Source organism: Hemicordylus capensis, chromosome 2 (assembly GCF_027244095.1).
Source record: "Hemicordylus capensis ecotype Gifberg chromosome 2, rHemCap1.1.pri, whole genome shotgun sequence".
Classification (NCBI taxonomy): Eukaryota; Metazoa; Chordata; class Lepidosauria; order Squamata; family Cordylidae; genus Hemicordylus; species Hemicordylus capensis.
In genome coordinates this window covers 119,301,906-119,328,300 of record NC_069658.1, presented here as the reverse complement: position 1 = coordinate 119,328,300, position 26,395 = coordinate 119,301,906, and the positions used below count along the sequence as shown (strand labels likewise).

The 26,395-nt window shown below is 39.7% G+C and overlaps 1 protein-coding gene across 6 annotated transcripts in view; it reads left to right on the top strand.

Moving 5' to 3' along the window:
- BNC2 (basonuclin 2) overlaps nt 1-26,395 on the top strand; it is a 584,547-nt gene that overhangs the window by 399,031 nt on the left and 159,121 nt on the right. For 5 of the 6 annotated variants that reach the window (XR_008316774.1, XM_053298992.1, XM_053298991.1 and 2 more), the window contains exon 4: nt 17,470-17,705. Coding sequence is in view for 5 of the 6 variants with exons in the window: in XM_053298992.1 (XP_053154967.1) it covers nt 17,470-17,705 (236 nt within the window). In the remaining variant the exon portion in view is untranslated. Of the gene's footprint in view, nt 1-16,961; nt 17,029-17,469; nt 17,706-26,395 lie in introns of those variants that run through there. The other variant, XM_053298994.1, reaches the window with a different exon arrangement.

Here is a 26,395-nt window from a genome sequence, read left to right as displayed (position 1 = left end):
CAATCTTTTTGAAATGTGTTTCTGTGTACATTAACTTGCTGAAAATTAGACCAAAATTACTGCAGTAAGCCCACCAGTTGCAATTGCTTTATTATAAGCTTGCATGTATGTCATAACTGTGATACTTTAATCATGTCAAATAGTTGAATGTTCTTTTCTATATGGTAACTTGCAAAAATGCCAGGTAGGGATTTAGGTGTGGTGGGCCGGAAGATGGACAAGTTATGCTTCGGATGTTATCAGAGTGCTCAGAGAATAGCAGCTTTACACGTTGCGTGGCAAACATGTTTACTGTGTGTACACTTGTTTTCCTGCATCATGCTTGCAAATCATGGACAATATACATTTTTGTCATGCATCTTTAATCACACAATCGAGTCTTGTGACTTGATCACCAAATCACACACAAAGGTGTTTAAGGATGCATGCACTTCATCCACACATAAGCAGAAACCATGTTGTTTGCATAAAATGTAGAGCTGAGAGGAAACACGAGTCTCTTTCACCGCCTGTTTTCTATGCAGGAAGGAGGTCTGCATGGCTCTTCAAGAATTCCATGTCCTTCAGCCCTTCCTTATTATCAGATCCAACATTAATTAGTGGAAAATTTTAATCAATTACAGCCACATCTAAAAGGGATATGGTATTCCTATTTTCTATACCATTTAAAAAATTTGTAAGAGACTTGAAAGGGTTTTTTTTTTAAGAGAGAAATTCCATTTTCCATTTCTATTAATAATCTACATGCATAACCAATTATTATTAAAGTTTCTTTCACATTTGCAGCTTTATGTATGTGCATCCAGAAATGGAGCACTTGTGTAAGATGTGGTTTGCTTCCATATTAAAATGATAAGCCCGTAAAGGAGGGAAAAATTCAGTATTTTTATTTACCGAACACTTTAAGGCTGTAATGTATGAACGGGTGTGTCGTAAATGGTTTTTAAATGGTCAGACAGGATTATTTTGTTTTTATTCCCTTATAAATGGACTGTTGAGTTCTGCCTTTTGATTGAAAAGCGCCAGACATGATCCTTAAGGCTTGATCCCCAATGTAAGTCACACACTTTGACTTGCTGTGTTCAGTTTTAACACCCTGTTATGAAAACTGGATTTGAGACTTTGAAAGACACAGAGTCTCAGAGCGGTTGTACCTCACAGCTGAATTATACAATTGAAATAGTCTGTGCTGCAAAGGGTTAGAGCAAGAATCTCAGTTATCACTCTATAGACAAGTTGTGACAACAGCATAATGAGCTTTGAAAATCTTTGGGTTTTGGACAGAGATAGCACCTTATTTGCCTCTAAGAACACCTTATGCTTCTGCGCATGAAGTGCTGCGACATTATCTTTTTATTGTATTTTATTACATCATAAAGTTTTATATCTTGCTAATGATCCTACAGGAGGCTTAATTGTTTTTAGGAACATCTTAATTAAGCTAGGTTCACCAGGTTAAACAGAATACAAATTGAAAGTGTTTTAAGTGAAACAAACTCTACCACTATATTGAAATATAACACTATCAAATTAAAACAAGAGTATTTGATTACAAGGATAAAAATGTCATATTCCTTTCAAATGTTATATTGGCCTGGGTCACTTTTCATTCTGTTTTGTGAATCTGAAAAAGACTGGGTGGGAGCGAAGAGTGTTTTCTGTACCAACTAAGAATTTTTCTTTGGCTATATTGATATTATTTTTACTAGGGAATTTACCCCAGACTAGCTGTGCAGACCCCCTCAGGTTTCTTAATTATTCTACTCCCATTTGAATTTCAGAAATAGGAAATGTATTCTGGATTGTACCCTTAACAATGCTAAAGATTTCTCTAATTACAGTCTAATTGACTGCAGTCAAATTTGCTGGAGTATATTTAATCTGGAGCTGAAGTGTGAAACGGTCACAGTAGATGAACTTTATGACAATCAGGCACAAGTGTCCTGTTTAGTTGCAGGGCACAAAGGAAGGGTGATTAAAAAGGATAATCATGACCACGGATCGTCATATCTTATGGACTTTATAACAGCATGGCTAGTGTCAGTTATGCGGGGGTGCTTTGTAAATCTACCTTAATTAACTTATATTCCTCTAATTACAATGCTTGAAATCACTATTGATTTATTCAGCAGTGCGCACTTGATATTTCATCAAGCAGCAAGTATGCCACAAACTCAGGCTGCATGAACAAAGGCAATCAACGTTAGTTACTTCTATAGGGGCAATGCAGGAGCTCATGACTTACTTTTGGGCTACTTGGGTATGCTTTTCTTCACAGCAATACATTCCCTATAAGGAAGAATAATGTGCTTGGGACAATATTCTAGAGTTCTCCTCTGCTTAGCTTGGTAGAGAGGAAATTGATTTCTGAGGCACCACAGGGAGGGTAGCTCTGCTTTGGTAACATTCACATGAACGAACAACTGAGGAAAACAGCAAAGGCTGTTTGATGTTTTTTTAGTGCAGAGTACAAAGATAATGTCATCACTCTGTGCTTGCATTCACTGAGCAGGTAGAAATCTCTAGGATTTATACTGAGCCATTCCCACTGCTGTCGCTGCTAGAAGAGTTCCAGCAAGATATAGTGGTTAGAGTGTTTGACTACGACCCAAGAGACCCAGGTTCAAATCCCCATTCATCCTTGAAGCTCACTGGCTGACCTTGGACCAGTTGCTATTTCTCAGTCTAACTTACTTCATAGAGTTGTTGGGGAGAGAAAATGGAGGTGAGAACAATAGTATATGCTGCATTTAGCTCATGCATGAGCTTTCAGTGCTGGTGTGGGCAATGGTGTCACACAGTGGTGTTGGGAGGGGATATGTGGCTACTGGGTGAGATAATCCTGCTCAGGGGATGGCCAGAACATGACCCTGGCCATGTCTCCTGTCCCTGGAGACAGAACCGAGGAAATCCCGACCCGATCAATCCCATCCTCAGCCCTTCTCTGAAGCACCAAGATCCCCAGATTGACCAGCCTCTCTTGTGTTCCAACACCTCCCCAGGAAAACATTTGCAGTTCCTGGGCAGCAGCAGGAAAAGGGGAGGGGGAATATTGTCTAGCAGCATCTGTGCTCCAGGAATGCTGGGTGGAGTGGGGAAGATAGAGAGCATGCCCCCTTGTTCCCCTGAAGGAGGATCCTCCCTGCCACACATGCGGCAGTGGGGACAGCAGCTGAGCAGCAGGAGCAGGGCAGCCTACCTTGGGCTGCTCCCTCAGGGAGATTGCTGCTGGTGTCATGTGTTCAGCAGGGAGAAAAGAAGCATGGGGACTGCTGCCGGGTGCCCATCATGGCAAGTGTGGTCGTCCGAATGGCAGCTATGCCCTTGATGCCACCACATCTCCCTATCCATTTTTTCCACCCTGAGGTGCAGATTTTACACAGGTGGTTTCATGGTACATGGAAAGCTATGGCCTAGGACTAGTTAGGCAAACCCCCTCATTGTCTTTTTCTAGTAGGTAGAAAGGCTGTGTATTAATTAATTATTTAGATTTATTAATTAAAATCTATCTTCTGTTCTGCCAAAGAGTTGGGAACAATGTATGGAAATTTTTTTAAAAGAAGGAATGAGTTGGAAATAATATTAATGGGGGACAAACATTTCTGTTGCACATAATTTATAGCAGGGAATGAAAAATAAATGTTTAACATTTATTATTTATTTAACAAAAGATAAATGTTTATCCTTGTACTGAAACTAAATACACCTTTGAGTGTTGGACATGGAAAAATTGCAGTGGGGGAAGTTGCTGCTCCTTTCCATCCATATGTTCCTAATGAAGAAAACAATTATCAAGTTTAACTGTATTTCTCAAGGACTGAGCAGGGATTATGACAAATTCTTTTATTGAAAATTGGCTAAGCTTTGTCTTTTTGAGTAGGACAAATGTTCAGGCCTTCTGGAATATTTACAGTTCAGGAATTAAAGTGTGTTTGATCTTCCTGGTATCTTTGGATTATCTTCCATTTTGTATAAACATTTGGATATATTCTGACCAGTTTCTCAGCCTAAATAATGCATTTTGATTAAACAGACTATTGCCTATGAAAAGTTCAGTATTTTAAGATGTCACAACAGTTCCTGTGGTCTTGTGCACATGAAATCCAAGTAAGGAATCCTTCTCTTTCCCAATAATTCTGGGAAATATTATGTTCCCAAAAATATACCTATATAAACAGTGACCAAAAAATGACTTTTTCATATTTTAAAGATTTTAAAATTCCTTGTTTGAATATACCAAATATTTAAAGTTGTTTCTCTTGATTGTTTTGCAAGCAGATTTTAGTTCTCCCCACCCTTCAATACTCACGTTTTCCACAATCCATTTTTAAAAAAGGGAGAAAAACATGAAAAAAATGTAAAAGAAAACACCTGTTTAGCTTGGAGGAATTGGCGAAGGAGGCTGTTTTCCCAACAGGCCAAAAGCGACCATCACAGGGCCCCTTAAAAAAATTCAAGATTTTCTTTTTTGGTTATTTCATGCAAGCATTGGCAGAAACTCTGACAAGCAGTTCTTCATATTTTATTATGTTCTTGTCTGGCAGAATCTCTCTCAGGCAAAAACCTTGTCAGCGGAAAACCTGTCATAGGATCAGAGGAGACAAAAACAGGTGTCACACAGGCAGTCAAAACTGAAAAGAAAAAAAGATTAGGCTAAAGAGAAAGAGGCAGACAATTACATTAATGCCATTGCTTTTATCTTATAGATGTGTGTTATTATCTCGGGGTGCTGAGTGCGCAATTGCCTCAAAGAAAAGTAGACAGGAGACAAGGGGAAACTTGATAGTTATTAACTGAAGAGGCAGTGTGTCAAAGCTGGATGAGGTTCAAAGTTTTGCAGAGGAATAAAAAAAAATTGCAGACAGCAAGCATCACATGTGAACAAACTGTGGTTCTGCTTTTGGCTACATAAACCCAGTAGTGGTCTACATTTTTCTTCTTGGAATCGGATCACAGAGATTGAAATTAATGAAGATTTCATCAACAGTTTTTTAAATAACCCTTTTATTCTATGTAAATTCAGGAGCGCTGGGAGTGGGGTTCTTTTTAGCATGATTAGAACAAGTGTCTGGAGCATGAAGTACAGAAACAGCCATTTGTCAGTTTTTCTGTGTCTGAAACACACATGATTAATGCGCTTATAATTTTTTTAAAAGCTATTAAAATTGCTTTTGCTATTAACATTTGCACATGCAAGCTGAAAACTGGGAGGACACATGAGTTCCTCTTTTGGAGCCTAAATGAATTCAGTTAACTTGGGTTATTTTTAAATATAATACAAAGTTATGACAAAATAAGCTTGTTTTTTCTCTGTCTGAAAAGTCTGAGCTAATTCTTTGGTTCTGTAAGTTTTTAAGGACTCTCGCCTAAGTTTTAAACTGGAGGAAAGGAAAGAGGAAAAACTGAAATACTTAAAGGATGCAGTTCCATATCTGCCACTCTGACTCTTTCAAGACTTTTCAATCTAAAGTATTTGAACTCCAATTCTTGACTGTTTGAAGGGTGGGCGGAGATAATTCCCTGCTTCCAAGAACATTTTTGTCTTTCTTCAGATAATAGTATATTAACCCATCACTGGGTAGCATTTCTCTTTCCTGTTAAGGATGGAAACTGGCCATTTTGAAGGCACAAACTAGCATCTAATAGCAAGCATTTAAAGGTGAGGGGGGGTGTCCAACAATGATGGACCTAGGTGAGACATCCTCTGAGTGCTAGACTTTCCCAAGACTATGGGTTAGTACTTAAACACAGTTTGTACCATTTGAAGAATTCTTGATATGATTTTCAAAATTAAATTGAATATAAATATGCTCCCTGCTCCAATAAAATAATATTCAGAGGTGTCATTTCATTTTTCAATAAGAGAGAGCGAAGAATAGGGATGGGGGGACATTATGGCAAAGGAACAAAAAGCAAAATAAAAACACAACAGCGCAGTACTTTAAAGGCATTATTTGTGGTAATGCTAAAAGAAGTATTAAAAATACAGATTAAATATCTCCCCCCAACTTATTTTTTAAAAGCTAAGGAATGTATCAGGACCTATTTAGTTGTTTATAACAATAATTACTTCCTGTGTAAAAAGAGTGAATTATTGTTGAATAGAGGAATTCCTGAGGATAATCACATGTGTCTTAAAGCACAAACCATACTCTGACATTATAAATCTGGTGCCCGCTAATGGGAAATTAAGGTTTTGACATAATATTCTTTAGTTTATTAGGTGCTGTTCAGAGAGTGTTAGACTACCATCTCAAATTCAAAACTGAATTGCAAATAAGATCTATACTATTGTAATGTATAATTCTGTTGAGTGTGTCTTATGCTGGTTGTATGCAGTAATGGGTTTCCACCAGGTAGGGATGTACACAAAGTGTGTTGTGCACTTCCAGGAGTGCGGAGAGCACCCTCTTTAACAGGAGGAAGGGAGATCTTGTTGGAGCTAGGACCTTGGCAGCATCAGCTCTCAGCAGCAATGTCTCATAGTGACCACTAGGGGCTTTTAGGGTCATGGATAAAAGTGCTGAACCAAGAATCCTCTTGGTTCTTCCATTGTTAGTCTCCATTTTGTCTCTCCAGAGAAGGCTGTTTGTTTTGATCTCTCTCTTCAGCCATGAGCTGCAGCTGAAATTAAACTGCAGGCTTTTTCACATTTGTTTGTGAAATTTCTTTATTTATATATATATAAAGGATATATCCTTATATAAGGATATATAAGGATATCCTTATATATAAGGATATATCCTATATATATATATGAATGATTTATTTAAAGAAATTTCTTTTCTTTAAATAAATCCTTGTAGTTCTTCAATACGAAATAACTGTCTCAAGACAGTTTGCTTTGCTACTTTCTCACCAAACTGGTTTTGCTTTGCTATTTGGGGACTGAACTGCCATTCTTCCCCTACAGATCTTACCTGCCCCCCGGTTGCTCCGCTGCTGGTCCGCCGCCCCAGCACGATGCTGTTCCTGTTAAGCAGCCTGTCACACTGCCCAGCTGTGTCTTGCTTGAGAACAGGAAGTTCCCTGTTCCCAGCAGCCTGCGGGTGGCATCAAGAAAGAAATGGCGTCTGAGCATATGCGGATGCCATCTTTTGTCCACTTATTCCACTCAAGATGGAATAAGAATCAGTGTTGCCAGGTTGTGTGGGTTGTGGGAGATTGCAAAACCTAGTACTCTGACAGACCCTACCATTTCCAGGCTTTCCCAGCAGTGGCCATGAGAAGAGCCCAGAGCAATGTCTGCTTTGCTGCTTTGCTCTCAGTGCTCTCCTGCTTCAGTTCTGGGATGCCACTGAAGCCCCCCAGGCCATCTACATTTGCTCCTTTGGTCTTTTCCCCTCTCTCCAGGTATTTTCCATCATCCTTTTTCCAGCCTACCTCTATCTCTCTCTTACTATAAGAGAGAAATTAGGCAGAGAAAGCTCTTTCCTGATTCTGCTTTTGTTTTCCTCTCTAGCTCACTTCAGACAGTACACTCACCAAACAGTAACCTACCAAATTCAGCTCAGGGCCTCTTCAGGTATGCATCCTGGGCGACTGCCCAGCTTACCCACCCAACCCTTCAACCAAGTTTATCATGCATACATCAATTGCTACAATTTTATGGCATTATTTTATCAGATTGTATTTGCCTGTAGTATAACAGCTCTATTACAAGGTAGGCTAGTGTTTGCTTGCTACATAATTGGACATATGTTCCTCTGAGGTAGAGTTTTCATGGCACCCTGAACTCCCCCAGTGCACATAGCTATGGCAGCGATTTTGGGTCAGCAGAAGGTCTTGCATGGCTACATCTAAGCCTAACTGGCAGAGGAATAGATGAAATAAGAATCTAGCTTTACACTTTCTGGCACTTGATAAATTGAGCAAACCGCTTACCATTATTTTAATGCACAGTGTGTATTTAATTTCCTTTGAATTGAAGAGAGTCTCAAAACCCCAATAAAATATAAATCGAAAAGCAAAGCAACTCTTTCCCCTTTCCGTTGAAAAAGAAATGCAGTGTTAAAACTGGTATGCTATGCTATACTATAGTTTAGTAGTCCAAAGCTGCCAAGTTAGCTTTGGCATAGTATATTGAATACACATTGTAGGCTAATCTGCAAGCTTGAATTTTACTCCAAAGGGCTCCTTTATGGAATGAATCATCATATGCAAAGTTTCTATACAATCTTTGGGAATTTTCTCATTATCTTTATCAATATTGCTTGGCAGAGACACATGAATGTTACTTATTCAAAGGGACATTAAAACCCAGTTCCCATTTGTATGTTCCTGCTTTATTCAAAAGTTCCATAAATATACACTAATTCCATATTTTGGTAGTTAATTATAAAGTAGACTTTAAAATATATTTAAAATTTTTGTATTTAAGACTACTTCAATCAGCTATTTCCAACAGCAACTTCCTGCAATTCTCTGTTATTTAATATAATAAAAGAAAATGTGTAAGATCCTTCACCACTCCCCCTTTATGCTGTTTTACTACTAGTACTACTATTACAAATATTTATATACCGCTCCTCAACAAAATTCTCAAAGCAGTTTACATAGAAAGATAAATAATACATAAATAGGATGGTGCCCTGTCCCCATAGGGCTCACAATCTAAAAAGAAACATAAGGTAGACACCAGCAATAGACACTGGAGAATGCTGTGCTGGGGTTTACTTGTTGATGTTTTATTATTTTGGCACCATCTGTGATCATGAAGGTGTCAAGGTTCAGTATTCACAACAGTAATTCACACATGCACTAAATAAAGGGTTCAGTAAGTCACCTAATGGCACAGCGGAGAAATTACCTGATTAGCAAGCCAGAAGTTTCTGGTTTGAATCCCTACTGTTATGTTTTCCACACTATGGGAAACTCCTATATCAGGCAGCAGCAATATAGGAAGATGCTGAAAGGCATCATCTCATATCACGTGGGAGATGGCAATGGTAAACCCCTCCTGTATTCTGCCAAAGACAACCATAGGGCTCCATGGTCACCAGGAGTTGACACTGACTCGACAGCACACTTTACCTTTATTCACATATGCACTAAATAAGTCGCCTAGGCTGCCTAGAGGACTGAAATGCTGCAGTTTCCAGATAATAGAAGTACTCAGGCAGGTATTCTTTGCAAAGCTTTAACAGATTCCACAAGGCTCAACCTGCTAAACTGCCCTTTAGAAAACCAATACTGAAAGGAGCCTTACATTCAAATACAAGCTCTCTCTTATTATTTGTAACTCTATCTGGGTCATACTCTTACCAAGTTTCCTACTGGGTATCTGGATATCATGACAGTAAGGCCATGTTATAGCGCAGTTTGGTTTTGTAGACAATGAAAAATAATAAGAATTGTGCACAGGGGACATTTTTTCATATGCACAGAGGGGAGGGGCATTTTTCAACCATTTATTTATTTAACATATTTATATACCACCAAAAACCTATGTGTCTGGGCGCTTTACAATAAAAACAATACAAATTAAAACAAAATTATAACATTTCAACTATTTAAAATTTAACACAATGTTAAAAGCTATTTAAAACTATTAAAAACTCTAAATCTAGTTAAAGGTCTGGGTGAAAAAAAATGTGTCTTAATTGCCTTTTTAAAAGTTGTCAGAGATAGGGAAGCTTATATTCCAAAAGGGAACACAGTCCAAAGCCTTGGGGCAGCAATGGCGAAGGCCCATCCCTGAGTAGCCACCTGATAAGCTGGTGGCAACTGCAGACAAACTTCTACATATGATCTCAGTGGGCAGTGGGGCTCATGGAGAAGAAGACGTTATCTTAAATACCCAGGGAGGAAGCTGTTCAGAACTTCATAGGTTATAACCAGTACCTTGTATTTTGCTCAGAAACGTATCAGTAACCCGCGTAGCTCTTTCAAAACATGAGTAATATGGTCTTTCCAAGATGACCCAGAGACCAACCTGGCTGCCGCATGTACAAATGCAGTTTCTGGGCTATGTACAAAGGCAACCCCACATAGAGCGCATTGCAGTAGTCAAGTCTGGAGGTTACCAGCATATGTGCCACTGTTCTGACATCATTTATCTCAAGAAACAGTCATAGCTGGCATATCAGCCAAAGCTGATAGAAAGCATCTCTGGCCACTGCCTCAGCCTGGGACAGCAGAGAGAGGTTTGGATCCAGAAGCACTCCCAGACTGCGTACCTGTTCCTTTTGGGAAGTGTGACCCCATCCAGAACCAGCAGATCAAAATAGTCTCCTGAGATCAAACCCCACACAATAAGTACCTCCATCCTATCTGGATTCTATCTCGGTTTGTTATCCCTCATCCAGCCCAGGCAGGCATTTAGGGAGGTTATGCCCTCTCCTGATGATGTTGTCATGGAGAAATAAATTTGGGTATCAGCATACTGATAACACCCTGCACCAAATCTTTCCCAGAGGTTTCATGTAGATGTTAAACAACATTGGAGACAATATGGAGCCCTGAGGGACACCATGTGATTTTGAAGAGCAACAGTTTGCCAGCAACGCCATCTGGAATCTGCCCAAGAGGTAGGAGCAGAACCACTGCAAAACAGTGTTTCCCATCCCCAACCCCCTCAGATGCTCCAGAAGGATACTATGGTCAATAGTATCGAAAGTTGCCGAGAGATCCAAAAGGACCAACAGAGTTGCACTCCCTCTGTCAATTTCCAATTGGAGATCATCCATTAGGATGACCAAAGCAGTCTCAACCCATAGCCTGCCCAAAGCCAGTTTGAAATGAGTCCCCCCTTTCATATACAGCTGACTGTTCTTTCCAAAAATATGTCCTTGCAGCCCTCAATAACATATATACATATATTAAAATATGTTATTGCAGCCCTCAATAACATATTACCAGAAAGCACAGGCAGCTGCAAAGAAAAGGGGGATCACAAAAAATCACCTCTCTCCTCCATGTGCGTGGGGATGGTCTCCTGTGCATAACCCTTAGATTCGATATAGGTCAGTATTTCTCTCCTAGTCTGAACATTGTGGGCATTGCTGAAGCAAGTTTTAAAAAGAATCTGAAGGAAAGGTGTTTATCACCATCTTTTCCTCTAAAAATAATAAAACCACACAAATACATCCACAGTTATTTATATACAGGGCCAAAAATTCAAATACTGTTCTAAGAAAACAGATTCATGCTGAGAAAGCATACATTCTATACGGAAAACAAAGTATAAAAATAAAGAATATTGATTATAAATGTATTTATTTCATCTCAGCATGTTTAGTGATTTATTCTGCACTAAAAACAAAGTAAGAAAATAAAGAATATTGATTATAAATGTATTTATTTCACCTCAACATGTTTAGTGATTTATTCTTTCATCTCAAACATACCTAAGTAAACTAGATGGGGCTTACTTCCATGTAAACATGATTAGGATCTGGTTGATATTTGTTCACATAGAATGTAACTGTTTTCTTCCAAGGAATGGCAGAATGGATTATGATGTGAAGTAGATAAGTATAGCTAGCAGTCCACTAGAAGGAAGAGATAGATAGTCAAGCAAAGCACAGAACACATAGCAATGCAAAGTGAAGTTATGAGAACTCCATGTTCTGTTCAAGAAAACTCAGAGGTCAAATGAAAAAAGCGCACCTCTTTACCTTTACAACAAATAGTACTTTTAAATTATTAGCAACTGCATGTGCTCAAGACAATGGCTTCATGTCCTGTGTGAAAGATACAGAGGGTCTCCTGGGTATACCAGGCCGAAGCATTAAAATTGGCTCTGAAACATTTCCAAAGGAAAATATGATACTACTTTTGGCATCTTCCCAGAAAAATGTCTGAAATAAATTCTCTCATATATCTGCATTTTCAAACTGAAAAATTAGAGATACTGTGCCACATTTTGATAGACTGCTATATATTAGTTTTCCTTACCCCACCCCACTCCATGAGCAAATCAATAACTCTTTGTAGAAAATCAGATTTAATTGATATTAGCAAATCTTTCTGTCTTGTTCCATGTACAGTATTTTAAGAGTTTAAGTAGTTAGTTCCATTTAGTAATATATTTTTTGTAATCTTATGCCTGCCTATATTATAATTATGAACTTTACTGAAGTTCATATTTGCTTGTCCAGAATAACTGACTGCCATTAGAATAATTTGTAATCTTGCATTAATTAATGAGTTCCAGGGTACAGGCAGAGGAAAGGTGAGGAGCAACTCCTCACTTAAATGGCAGGGGGGGGGGCGGCAAAAGGAAAGGCAGTTTGATGCAGTGGGAGAAAAATATGTTTTGGGATTGAAAATATGGATTAGATTTTGCCAGAAGTGAGTTCAGTAAAATGAGAAGGGAATTCCTCAAATTAGGGAGGATCTGCACCCCTGCTGAGTTCTGGCTCAGATTTTAATCTGGGCTGAAGATGAATTCCTCCCAAATGCTCACTTACTTTGTCACACATTTGGACTTAAGTGATGGCCTTGAAGAAAAGAAGGGGAAGTGGCTGTCAGACTTCCTCCTTTGTTTGATGGACAGCAGCGGCAGTCAGTCAGGATGGAGAGGGGGGAGCTTTCTTCCCTCAACTCCAGTCCCAGGGAAGGCTGTCTCCATTACTGAATTCAGATCTAATGGAGGCAGCTTCAAACTGGAGGCTGGGGCAGTGAACCTCACATCAAACTGAGGGTTCATAGTGGAATCTGGTGAGTGAACCCTCTGAGTTAAGAAACTGTGGTTTCCTGCCTTCAAACATTGGGGTTTGGGGGCCTTTGGCTACTTTGCCTCCAGTTCCCCATTATGTCCTATTCTGGCCAGTGAGATAACCTCTGCCTCCTAAAACTCTGGTTCCATGTTACATTAAAATGCTGCAAGAGAGAGTCTTCCACCCCAGTCACTGCCATTTACAGTAGCTACTCCATAAGGGGATTTGGGGACATAGGGGGAAGCTATGATGATAAAATTTAAAAGAGACAAAGACAAGATAGACTATTTTGAGAAGGAAAGAAAACATGGAAGGGAGAATGGGAAGGGAAGACCTAATATGTGGCTAGGAGCTAAAGAAATGAGGAAAGCTTGAAACTCATGTGCTGTTGCTGCTGCAGGACTCAAGTCCTTAGTTTTTTATGGGATGCAACTTTCCTGTACCTTGTATATAGTGCATGGCACACTCATGTTGTGGGGAGCACACATGAATACATGTACTAAGGAAAACATATGGATGGCTTAAAAAGTGATTGTTGCACCAAGGAATTTGAATATTTTTTCCAGCCTTCAGTGAGGGGTGGTGAAGAGAATCTAAGGGTCACATGTCAGCCTCATGTGCTATCAAATTGCACTATAGCACAACTTGAGAACCAGGAGAGGCTCCCTTCAGAAGGCAGGCGCAGTATTCCCCTGGAAGTTCCCCTGTGTACGCTGCAGTTCAATAATATGGACATCTGCGTGCCACATGCCTCCACGTTATCTTCAGTGGGGACTGAGGAGTACATGGTCACAACAGCATTGGTAGCTCATCAGATGGGTTGGATTCTGCATTCATTGCCACTTTCAATCCCTTTCACCTTTGCCAGTCCTAGCGAGGAAAGCTGGCATGGCAGGAAGAATTCGATATGAAAATTAGAAGAATGGACTTCAAACTATGGTGTGCTTCTGTTTGTATCTGTGTGTAGTGGTTCACAGGCGAATGAATGGACCTCCTTCTAGCTTTTATACAATATATACTTATTGATTCTGAATCTTGTTTAGCTTTCTGTAAGTAGTACACCTCAACAACAACAACAAAAAATATTTATATACTGCTTTTCAACAAAAGTTTCCAAAGCAGTTTACATAGAAAAAAAATAAAGTAAAGTAAAATAAAATGGCTCCCTGTCCCCAAAGGGCTCACAATCCAAAAAGAAACATAAGATAAGACACCAGCAACAGTCACTGGAGGTACTGTGCTGGGAGTGGATAGAGCCAGTTGCTCTCCCCCTGCTAAATAAAGAGAATCGCCACATTAAAAAGGTGCCTCTGTCTAGTTAGCAGGGGCCTCCTTATCTTTCTGTACACAGTCATGTGCCTGTGTAATGTCTGAACTGGCTGTTAGCAACAGTTAAGGAGTTCTGCTTAAAAAGCCAGATTTTGCATCCCCCTCTCTTATATCCACAGACAGTTTCAGTTTTCTTTGGCTTGGAAATGCAGACAAAAGTTGAATCGTTAATGTTACGTCAAGTCATGCTTTCCCATTCTAAATAGCTCCTGTTGTTTGACAAAAACGATTATAAATCCTTTTTGATATCCACTATGTGGGCATAAGCACATGATCACATACGCCAAACATAAACAGCTCTAAAAGTTCATAGCTTTCTCAACTAGGCCCAATATCCCTAAAGGACCATTACCTTCCTTAAAGTCACACCTCAAGCTTTATGGTTATACAAGAACAATATTTTTTGATTAAATAAGTGTTCTGGGTACAAATAGACATGCAGTGGTGTTAAAATGATTTTTCAACATCGAAGCCTAAACATTTTCTATCACTGATGTTCTATAACTCCTCGTCATGGTTAGAAAATTAGCAACATGCTGCAGACAGACTACCCACCCCCAGCCCCCTCCACAGCATAAACTGTCCTATGCCTTCTGTGGTTTACTTTAGCCGGTATAGCACTGTGCCTGCATTTTTGCTAACCATGATAAACACTAACTAAGATTGCTTTTGTAACCAGAGTTTGAAGCCATGATTTGAAGAAGATTTGCGAACTGTGGGGATTAAAAAGGAATCTGATTAGCATTAACTTTCATTAGCGAATACAGACATATTGCTACACTATGGTTTAAGCAAATTATAAAAGTGAGGGGGGATTCATTGCAGAGCCCAATAACACTTTCATTTAGGTATTTTGTTGTCAAGATTTATGAATGTGTGTAGTTAATGCAGTTTGATATATCTATATATTGTAGCAATGCTACCTCTGTTGTTTTTATTGAAAAGATGTCACTCCCCCTGCCCCTTAGGAATGGGTTGACTTGTAATTTTAAATAAATAATTTTGCATATATTTGGCAGAATACTACCTATCATATTTCTGAATTGTGGATGCTCTGCAAAGAGGCAGAGGACTTCAATCCCCAAGCTTGCCAATCCCTTATCTTTTGTGAACTTTAAATTAATTTTTAAAAACCTATTTATTCAAGGTTGACTAAACTGCTAGAATAGGAAAGATCAGACAAATCAGTAGCAAGAAATGAACTATGAGGAAACCAGAATTCTTTGACAAAATATCCCTTGGGGCAAGTGTGCTGAATGAAGCCAGCAGGGAAACGATAAGGGCATTTTACGCTGTGAATGTAAGAAAGCAATTTATCAAGAGTACATGAACTCTCCAGTGACCATAAGCAAAGAAGATACCAAAATACAGGAGGAGAAAGAGGACCTCCTACAACATTATTTGAAAGGCTGACAAAATTCCATTAAAGTTTATGCAGGCACAGTAGTGCCTGTATAGTTAGTTAGTGAAGTGTAAAAACTGTATACCACCATTATACACCATGAACATTATATTATGTAGGTCATAAAATCCAAACCATGTGCCTAATCCATCTGAACTTTACTAGACAGCAACTAGGTGACATGCGCCACCAGCTCTTCAAATTTCATAAAGATCAGATGAGAAATAAACAAAATGCAAAGTTTGAAAATTGACCCCAAGAAGTTGATTGCACTTAAATAAGGACCAAGGATAACTTAATTTTTCTCTTCTTTTTTTCACTTGTCCTTTCCAATTCAAAAATTCAGGCCCATAATAGAATGTGTTCAATGAGTATTTCTCAAGTAATCAGCCTTTTAAATCCCTGTTATAAGAGGATAATCAACAGAGGGCACACATCACAGAACATGTTAAATGGCCTGATTGACTCTTCCCAGTAGCAGTCTTTACCCTCAATAAAGAGAGCTCTCTGCCTTTATCCTTAGCTGTGTAGACTAATGGAATCACCATTCCAAATTGAGCTGTGTGTTTAATTTGACCCCCAGTCAGAGCAGAGATTGTTGGGGTGCTAAGTCTCTTTTGTATTGGCTCGTGTCCCTGGACTTCTGGGCTGAAGTCCAGGGCCTCCACACCCCCTGGGGGCCTCCAAATCTCCTTAGTCTGTCCTGGGTCCTGAGGGAAGCAGGGACAGAAATATGTGGGATGGGAATATATTAAGTTGCATGTTGGAATATTTCTGCTAATGCATATTTGCACAAACATACCTGTTTTATAGTCTTACATTCTTGTGAGTTCAGCTGTTTGTGCCCTCTAGAACCCATATGCTAAAAATACTGCATGTGTCACAGTGTGGGTGTGGGTGTGGGTCTCCAAAGCAGGCGGGGCTCCAAAGGCTTTTAGGTCCAAGCTCCAAAATTACTTAGGTGCACCTCTGCTCCAGTGTACAAGCTACTGTTAATAAGAGGGGGAAAGCAATGGAAAGATCCCTGGAAAAACAGGGAGAATAATGGAAACACCTTTTTAAAATGAGGGAGGAATATAATGGAAGAGAGATTCTTGAAAGATCTTTTTAAAAGGGGGATGGTGGGAAACCAATGGAAAGATCCTTTTACAAACTGGGGCAGGGAGTAATGGAATAATCCATGTTTTGTTCTGTTTTGTTTTGTATTGTCATTACGAAGTCAAAGATAACCCCACCTCTCCCTTTCCCAGGGCACACAGTTCTCATATATTCCTGACATTATCCACAGCATCCCACACAATTAGGACCTATTAGTGATGTACAGCATTAGGCTCTGGTCACTTCATGTAGCATGTGCTGGTTTTACTTGTATCCTTCTGTCCCTGTACCCCAGCTTCTACCCTGTCAAGATTCCCTTTGGTTATGGTAGATCATGCTAGATTTAGGGCCATTTCTCTTAAGATGAAAATTCTTTAGTAAATGAAGTGAAGTCTGGCTATTATGGGAGTGTATTCGCATGACAAAGAGTGGAAGCAATAGTCATGGTGGTATCATGGTGGAGAGTTTCTGGAGGGAAAGGGAAAGCAGGTGGACATGACTGTGGAAACTGTCATTGTATGGTATGTGTAAAGCAGGGTGAGTTTGTATATGTGCATGGAAAATTTTCTTTCATTCTTTTAGTACGAATTGTCTTACTGTATTTTAAGTTGACTCTTTAAAAAATTATGTTTATCAGTAGTACATTTTATTATACTTGGCTTCTCAATGAATACGGCTATTTTATAGTGTCTTTCCCCTGAACTACCTCTTTTAATAATAGAAGTATTTCCCATAAAATTGCTTTAAAATAGGTAATGTTAAATTCAGTTTGAGACATATTAGTATCTAGCAGCTATTTCATGGTGAAACAGTATTACATAGTATAAGTTTTATATGCCATGCCTTGAGACTAATTACCATGTCCTTCCAAAAAAAAAAAAAGTAAACTAAACCTAGACGTATTGTGTAGGAATCCAGAAAACCAAATATAATTTTAGATTTATCTTCTCATCTTTCAACTCTCTCTCTTGTTCTCAGCTTTGGACAAGCTTAGCACCCAGCATCTGTACCATCCAACTCAAGTGGAGATTGTACAATCCAATGTTGTGTTTGACATCAGCAGCCTGATGCTCTATGGTACCCAGGCTGTGCCAGTGAGGCTGAAGATATTGCTAGATCGTCTCTTCAGTGTATTGAAGCAAGAAGAAGTGCTACACATCTTGCATGGTTTGGGGTGGACACTTCGGGACTATGTTCGGGGCTACATCCTTCAGGTAGGAACTGGCCTAGTGCAGAATTAGTTGAATGCTCTTGACCCCAGGTCCAAAAAGTATGTCCTCTTTCTGATAATGTGAGATGGATTGAATATGTCGCGTATAACCAAGGTGCTACTAAAATTTTGATCAGTGCTATGAAAAAGTGGCCTTAGCTATAACACTGTGTGTGTATCTTCACAGTATGGCAGGGATGGGTTGGGGAATTATATGGTTTACAGCCATTTGATAGACTCGCTAGGTTGTCAGCATTCCTATATCAGTCAAGTAAATCTTCTTGCCTTAGAGAGAGATTTGAAATCAGATATAAAAGAATGAGAAAAATTGAGAAAGCACAACATAAATTTTGTTTAATTTGCAAGTCCATTTATGAAAACTTTAAAAATGTCACTTCTGAGGATAGGAGTGAAAGGCCACCTTATAAGGGAGAGGAAGAATATAGATTTTAAAAACACAATAAGGGTATTCACATGTGCAGACTAATCCAGGCTGGGGAAGCCCAGCCTGGTTTAGGCTGGCTGTGTGATGCACTGGGAGTGAGGTTGCTCCTGGTGCTGCATCCACGCCCAGCTCTACTTTCAAACCCGGCGTTTAGCCTGTAGTTCATATGACCTTGGCCAGCGATCATCTGGGTGATCGCTGCCATGTTAAACCGTTTACCCCCAGCCCACCACAATTTCCAGCAGCTTGCTGGGGGAGGAAGGAGCTGCTGTTCCAGCACACCTTGATATGCGGAAGAGGTGGAAGTCGTCCTGCTCCCAGCATCTCCCTTTGCAGCACCTCTGCTCATGTGGGCATGTGGCGCAGTGGAGGGGATGACAGCAGCTGCTTGTCTGCCAGGGAAGGCAGGTGAGCTCCCGCCTTCCCCGCAGCTCGCGTACTCGCCCTCCCTGGCAAGGTTGTGCACATGACCTCAATGACTGACATCCTAACTGACAATGTGGAGAGATATCATGCAAAGTGCCTATGCATCATTTAGTAATTCAGAGTTCAACTGCATGGATAGGGAGGTGGTTTTCACCAATCTGTCTTTCCCCCAGAAGTACACTTTAGCTCAGAGCTGCTCAACTTCAGCCCTCCTGCAGATATTGGCCCACAATTCCCATAATCTCTAGCTATTGGCCACTCTGGCTAGGGATTATGGGAGTTCAAAAACAGCTGGGGGGCCTAAGTTGAGCAGGACTGCCTTAGCAGCAGCCCACAAGAATACATTAGGGTGTTAAAGAGCACTTCTGGGGGGAAGGAGAGGTGAGTGAAATTTACCCATTGCCTGCAGTGCAGGCCTCTGGATTACTAAACGCTAAGGAGGTGTGTTGCATGCAGTATCTCTGCATGGCTAGTGAGGATGTCAGGCAGTGTGTTTATCAACTGTAGTTTGGCATCTGCAAGATGTATGAAAGTAATGACCAAAATTGCATGCTATTCATACATACAGGTATTTGTGCCCTGGCTCTTGGGTTTAATCTCATTGTGGTTATCTCCTATTTAAGAAAATAAGTCTGTTCTTACAGTGATATGAAAACTACAGACTTTATTTACAGATTCTTTCTCTCTCTTTCTCACTCACTCATTCACAGACAGAGAGTGGGGAGATACCACATTAAAAGGAATGGTTAAGACAAGATTTCAAGTCTTACCTCTGTACTTCGTAATCTAAATTGCAAAACACCAGCATTTCCACATTTTAAGTTTCTTTATACACACACACACACACACACACACACACACACACACACACACACCATTAGAGGAAGTGACTAAAGCAGAATAAGCAAATTTACATAGTTGACATGACTTTCTATGTTTGAACTCTCAATCAGAGCTGCTTCCAATGCATTCAACTGGTGGGTGGTTTTTTTGACATTAAAAAGGAATACTGCATGGCAGAAGGAGGTTTCCCTCTGAACATTGCTAGCAGGGCTGCCAGCTAAACATACAGCTTTGTGTTCACAGTCCTTGCAGTTCACACCCAAAATCACTTTAAGAACTTTAATTTAAAAAATTATAATGGTTGGATTGTATAAAAGTGAATGCAAACCATGTAACATTTCACGGCTGAAAATAAGAACACTCTTACGGGTTTGTATTATCTGTGTTCTGCCACTGAGGACCAGTGCCTGGAGCATCTGTGTGTTGACCCTCTGTAGCAAAGTTTGTTAAGTAGTGTTAACAAACAAGCTATAGTTACAACTATATTCTACTCTACAGCTAGATCTAAACTGAACATCTTATTAACCATTCTTAATAAGAATGTTGCTGGGTTGTTGTTGTTTTTTTTAAAGGAAACTGTTACAGTCTGTTTACTCTTTAGATCAGCATTTAGGGATAAATGGAAGAAGCAATGCACTGGGGTCCCCCCCCCGCTCCCCCATGAGCATGACTTCACATACCTGTGCAATAGCTACCTGAAGATCCAGGGGATGCATTGGCTACTTGAATATCCAGGGGAGGGAACACAACATTTGTGCAAATGGGAATGTTTTTAATTAGCATCTCTCCAAAAGGAAAAACAGTGGTGGTGTTTACCGGGGCAAAAAACAAAAAAATCCTCCTTCCATGCGAAGGTCCACTGGAAGCCCTCACAGCTGCTATGATGGTTGCGGGGATGAAACATATTGTTTAAAAGCATTGGTCCTGACTGCTCCATTCTACATCCTTTTGATCTGTGAAAAAAGCACATCAGGCTGTACTTCATTACACAAAATCTTTAGTATTTCATGTTGGATTTCTACCATAGTCATTATGACCTGTTCTGAGCTCTGAAACGTTGCCAGCTTACATGCTCCAAGGCTGCAGTCTTAAGCACACTTGGAAATAAGTTCTGTTGAAATCAGTAGAATATAATTCCAAACGAATGTCTTTAAGATCATGGTGTTAGCATCATAGCAAGGACCAAAGGTTGGATTTGTTCTAATAGTCTTGTCCTTTCCCTTTAACTCCTATTCTTATTTCAAATACTATCTCAGCCTTTGAAAAGCTGAAACTGTTGTATAAAGCCTTATAAACATATTGGGAGGGGCAGTTGCTGAAATTTTATTAAATTTAAGGATTTAAAGAGTTACAGGTGCCTCAATTTAAAATTTTAATCCCATGTAAAGATTGTCACACACACACACACACACACACACACACACACACACTCTGAAAACATGAATACTTCACATATGCTTTAGATTCAGGAATATGTCTTGTGCTCACAGATGTACATTTCTTTTTTAAATGTTGCCATGTGTGCATATGCATTAAAGTACAAATTCCTGGGATCTGAATAATATTGTTTAAAAGGTGAGTAAAAACAAACTAGTATTGTATCCTGATAAGTTGACTGGGTTCTTACAGTGATCTTAGAAATGTGTTTGTTTTCAAGCGTGCAGTCAAAATCAAGGGGGGAAATATTTCAAGTCTGAATCTGGATTCTTTAACTATTCTTATGGCAAAAAGAGTTTCCCTTTAGTAACCAAATGTTGCAGAAACGGGCCAGTGTTTGTTTTTTAAAATTATTTTTTGAAGTGATTGTATTCTAGCAGGAATGACTTGCAACTTAACTCATTTCAGAGATATAACCATGTTAGTCTGCTGAAACAAAAACAAGAGAGACTTATGGCACCTTAAAGACTAACACATCTATTGTATCAGAAGCTTGCATGGGCCAGAGCCTACCCATATAGCTAATGAATTGTGCTGTGGATCATGAAAGCTTTTGTTGCAATAAATTAATTGGTTGTCATACAAAGCAAAGATGTACTGAGTGCAACTAATTGCACTGGTATAATGGGGAAGCAGCAATTTTTATCACCCTCTTGTTCCCAGGAAGCCCTCTGTGCCAAGTGAAAATATGTCCCTGGGGGTTGAGCAACTCTCTGGGACATATTTTCAGGTGGCATGGAGGGCTCCCTGGAAAACTGTCAAAAACTGTTTCTTCTCCACTGCACCAGTACGTTGGGAAGTGCTATTAGGCTTCTCTCTCGTTGCACCACTGTATCATTGCTCTGTGTGACAGCCACTGTCTTTAAGGTGATAGACTCTTTTTGTTTTTTCAGTAGATATCATTTAGAGGTTACAGCAGTGGTGAGGAAACCACTTTCCCCCAAGTTCATTCTACAATGCTGCTGTAACTTTTAAAGGCCTTCCACTATGTGTGTGGGAGCAATCCCATGCGTCGTTGATGAATTCAATTAATTAGATTGTAGCCTTCTAGGCATCAGCATGGCATTGTGCTCCTTACTGAATATTGTCTCAGTTAAAGACAAATAATTATCAAGGCAAGTTAGAACAACCATTAGAAGTCTTGCCACATATTGACTTAGCAATGGGCTGCTGGGCAAATTCATTCATTCATTCATTCGATTTCTATACTGCCCTTCCAAAAATGGTTCAGGGTGTTTTACACGGAGAAATAACAAATAATAAATAAGACGGATCCCTGTCCCCGAAGGGCTCACAATCTAAAAAGAAACAGAGGATAGACACCAGCAACAGTCACTGGAGGTACTGTGCTGGGGGTGGATACGGCCAGTTACTCTCCCCCTGCTAAATAAAGAGAATCACCACGTTAAAAGGTGCCTCTTTGCCAAGTTAGCATGGGAGTGCTAATGATGGGATATGGTGACCTAGGCAAGCATAGTTATTACTTGGGTTCTTTTAATGTTATGCACATGTAACTTGGGAAAGAGAGTATTACTGGTAGAGGCATGTGGAAATGTGTGGAATAAATATACTGCGTAAAATGTGAAAGAATAAAGTAAACCTTTTACTAGCTAACATTTAAGTTCGGCTGTTCTCATAATAAATACAATGTGTGTTGTAGAGGGAGATGATGTAAATAAAGGTATTATATCATCCCACAATATTATAGCAAAATAGATTTCTGTCCATTATGAAGAGTGCTTTTAACTGTACACTTGCATTTCCATGAAGCTCATATTTCTGTAAATCTAAGAAAGTGGAAAACATGAATCAGCATTTCTTGAGAAGAGCCCTGCCAGATCAGCCAAGTGTCCATCTTGTCCAGAATCCTCTTCTTAACTGTGGTCAATGAGAGGCTTCCACAAAGCTCACTGGTATTCAGAGGCATACTGAACATGGCCTTTGAACATGGAGGTTCCTTTCAGCTTGCATAGCTGATAGCTATTGATAGACCTATCCTCCATTTTATATATAGATGTAGATATAATCATATTAAAAATGTATACAATACAAATATGCATTGGACATGTTCTTATTAGGAACACTTATGAGGAACACCCTGCTGGTGACCTGTCTAGGTTTGTACTGAGTCCAGTCTTATATGGTCTACTTCCCCCCCCCCCCCACGTGGCACATAGATGTGTTTTTACAAAGCAAGAGTGCACACTCAGAATCTCTTGACACTTAAGGCATACCTAATCTATCTTATCTCAAGTATGTCTTTTGCTCAAGACCGTAAGAAATGCCTTGTTGTATCTGATCAATTAATCCATATTTTCCAACATTCTTTACAAGAATCACATCAGCCAGCTGGCACTCAGTCAACTAGAAATAGATTGATGATCTGCCATCTACTTTCTGCCCACCTTTCTCCAAAATTTTACTGGTAGGAACAGGCAACTTTGTGCATACTGAGGCTATGGACACGAGCAGCCTCACCCAGGCTTTCTCCGGGAAGCCCTACCTGGGTAGGGCTGCTTGTGTGCAGTGCTCGGATCAAGGCCGATCCTGGCGCTTCCTCCCCCACAAGCCCAATTTCCATACTGGGGCTTTTATCTAGGTTAAAGGGCACGGGTGCACACCCCTTTACTCAGGTATGGGGCTGTGTGATTGCTCAGGCTGCAGCCAGAGTATACACAATTGGGCACCGAGAGCACCTGACTCCTGGAACAATCCCGTAATGCACTCGCTTATCGCCATGGTGCATTGTGGGATTCCTGGAAGTCAGGACAAGGGGTCCCTGCCTTGAGAGATTGATGCTGCTCTGTGGGCATGTGGCAGCATGGCAGCAGAAACATCAACTGTTGTCTGGGGGCAAAGATAGGTCCATCCCTGTCTTTCCCCCACCCTCCCTCCCTTCCTCTAGTTTGACCGTGTGAATAGATTTACTGTTTTTTCCAGTATCCACGAAACATTGCTTTTATGTAATATTGAGGTGGAAGGGATGGAATGCTAAAGAAACTATAGTTGGCAACAGGGTATGTGAATTTATATCTATGGGTGCAAATTCATACCTCTTGGCCACATGCTGATGCACAAATTCATGTAAAAGATTGCAGTTTCAGCAACATAATCCAGGGTGGAATCCATAGTGAAGACTGGTGCAATCTCTAGACCAGTCACTTCATCATCAATTCCAATCTATCCTGTAGGCCGCTATTCTTCTTTTTTTTAGTAAAGTGTACCTAATCGAGTTTCCTTTTGCATGTAGAAAGTGTACCCTCGCATAGCAGAAAACAGCAACAGCAGGGCACAGACGCTATTAATACCTATTACTGAACGTCTTTCCAGGATAAGCCAAAACCATGTATGTTTCCTTTTAAAAGTTGAATTGCTTTACTTAAAGCACTTTACGTGCCAAGACTTGAGTTCATTGGTCTGTGTTTATCCTGCAGCAGCTGATGAAAAATCAGAAACGCATAAAACATATCAAGAAATATGTTAGCATTCTTCCCTTTGCTACTCTAGGTGTGATTGAGGCCATCAAGGGTTACAAGATAAACATAACTGTAAATTTAAGCAAGCAAAAGGGCAGTTGACTTCAAACATTTTAATAATATATTCAGCATAAGGATTTCTGTTTATAAATAATAAATAAATAATAATTTATTTATTTATAAATAAATTAATAGGACACGTTCTTTATGATTAACTTGTTCTGTTAATTTCAGTACGACTTCTGTTGAGTAATTGATCAGGATGTCAGCCTTTAATTCTAGCTTGCTGTTAGCCTTGGAGAATCATCTGTTTTTGTGAGCATGCTTAGTAAAATCACTATGAGATAAGATTTGTAGTGAATGTCACTAGAAGGGGTGCTGATCCATTTGTACCCTTGTCCTCTGTTAGCTGGCTTGGCTGATAAGGACTGCTATAGGCTGTACTGATTGTCTAGTTTCCCATGGTGAGCATTGTCATTTTGCAGAGAGAGGTAAATGGTTCCTTTCCAACATTCCCAGTTGGATTCTACAAGCAACATCCAGAAGCACCCGTGATGGAAACTTGCCACTTGGACATGCCTTAAGGAAATAAGACTTCTTTAATATGGATGGGAGAAGGAGCTTAAGCCAATGTGCATGTTTCATGTAAGCTAAGCTGCCTTCACATTCAAGCATGGCCATAAGAAATCCACTACAGCCACAGAGGTGAAAGGTCATTCTCTTCAATTATATATTAGTTCTGGGTGTTTTAACTAATGTAATGCAACACCAAGATCTTTCCAGAGCATGACAACTAAATGGACTTGGGCTTTTCCTCAACTTGGATGCCTACTTATCTGAATTCTTGAAAATAGGAAAGAGTTTAGATTAGTAGTATGTTAATAGTGCTGGCTTTAGGCAGTCAGGAAGCCTAGGACCACAGAGACTTTTAAAAAAAAATCCATGAAGGGCCTCAGAGAATCAGACTTGCCATCTATCTAGCATCCATTGATTTAGTGCTTTTTCTTCAAGTCTAAGGGATCTCATAGGGGGGCGGGTGAACCTTTCCCTTGCAGCACTTATCTTTCAGTGAGGTGCTAGTGCCTGTCCTAAGCAATAACAAGGAATAACAGTGAAGTGTGAATGACTCTTATTAGAAGGGGTAAATGTCATTAGCACTTATTGTTGCCTTGAAGGCAGCCAAAAATACAGTGCTGAGGGTAGCGAGAAATGAAACTCTGGCTTTTAACACTGAATGCATCTAAAATCTGAAAGGTCAGATATAAGTTTTTCTTTTATAAAAAGAAGGAAACTCCTCCAGTTGCAACAAATTTTTCAACAAAAACATCTGTTTGTTTCTCTGATATTCTGATACGTGGCTCATCTATCCCAACACCTATAAAATATTTCCCAGTACTTAATAATATGATGTTAAAATCCTCAGATAATGAACATTTGCAGAGTGTTGCGGTAACTGATGCAGATTTAAACAAAAACAGATACACCCTGAAGTATCATTGCTACACAGGGTAATATTTTGGGAATAAAATCAGTTTTAAATTATCAAATTACAAGGTTGCCCCCTCCCAATTTTAAAACAAGAAGAAATTGAATGTGCTATAGAACCTTAATGTTTCTGCAGGAAGGTTGTGTGGTGTGTGTGTGTGTGTGTGTGTGTGTGTGTGTGTGTGTGTGTGTGAAGCTCCAGTGAAATTTGATCTGTTTAGCAGGAAATCTCTTTTTTGCAAATAAAATATTAAGGCAGCAACTGTGCAGGATCATGGTTTGGTAATCATGAGAGAGACAGGGCAGCATCACGCAACAACTCAGACGTTATATAGATCATCCCCAGTGAGACTTCTTAATTCTTGCCAGGGATTGCTCCATGTTTCAGAGTGGGTAAAATGCCTATTTTCAAGAGCAAATATTCATTTAAAAACATTCAAAGCTTTATATTTATTATTTATATCAAATTGGCTGTTATGGATGAATTAAAATTAATTCTGTTCCCTGATGGGAGGCAACTGGCCAGAAAGGTAGCCATCTTCTCTTGTAACAAAAGAAAAACTACAAAAGGGCTACCATGTT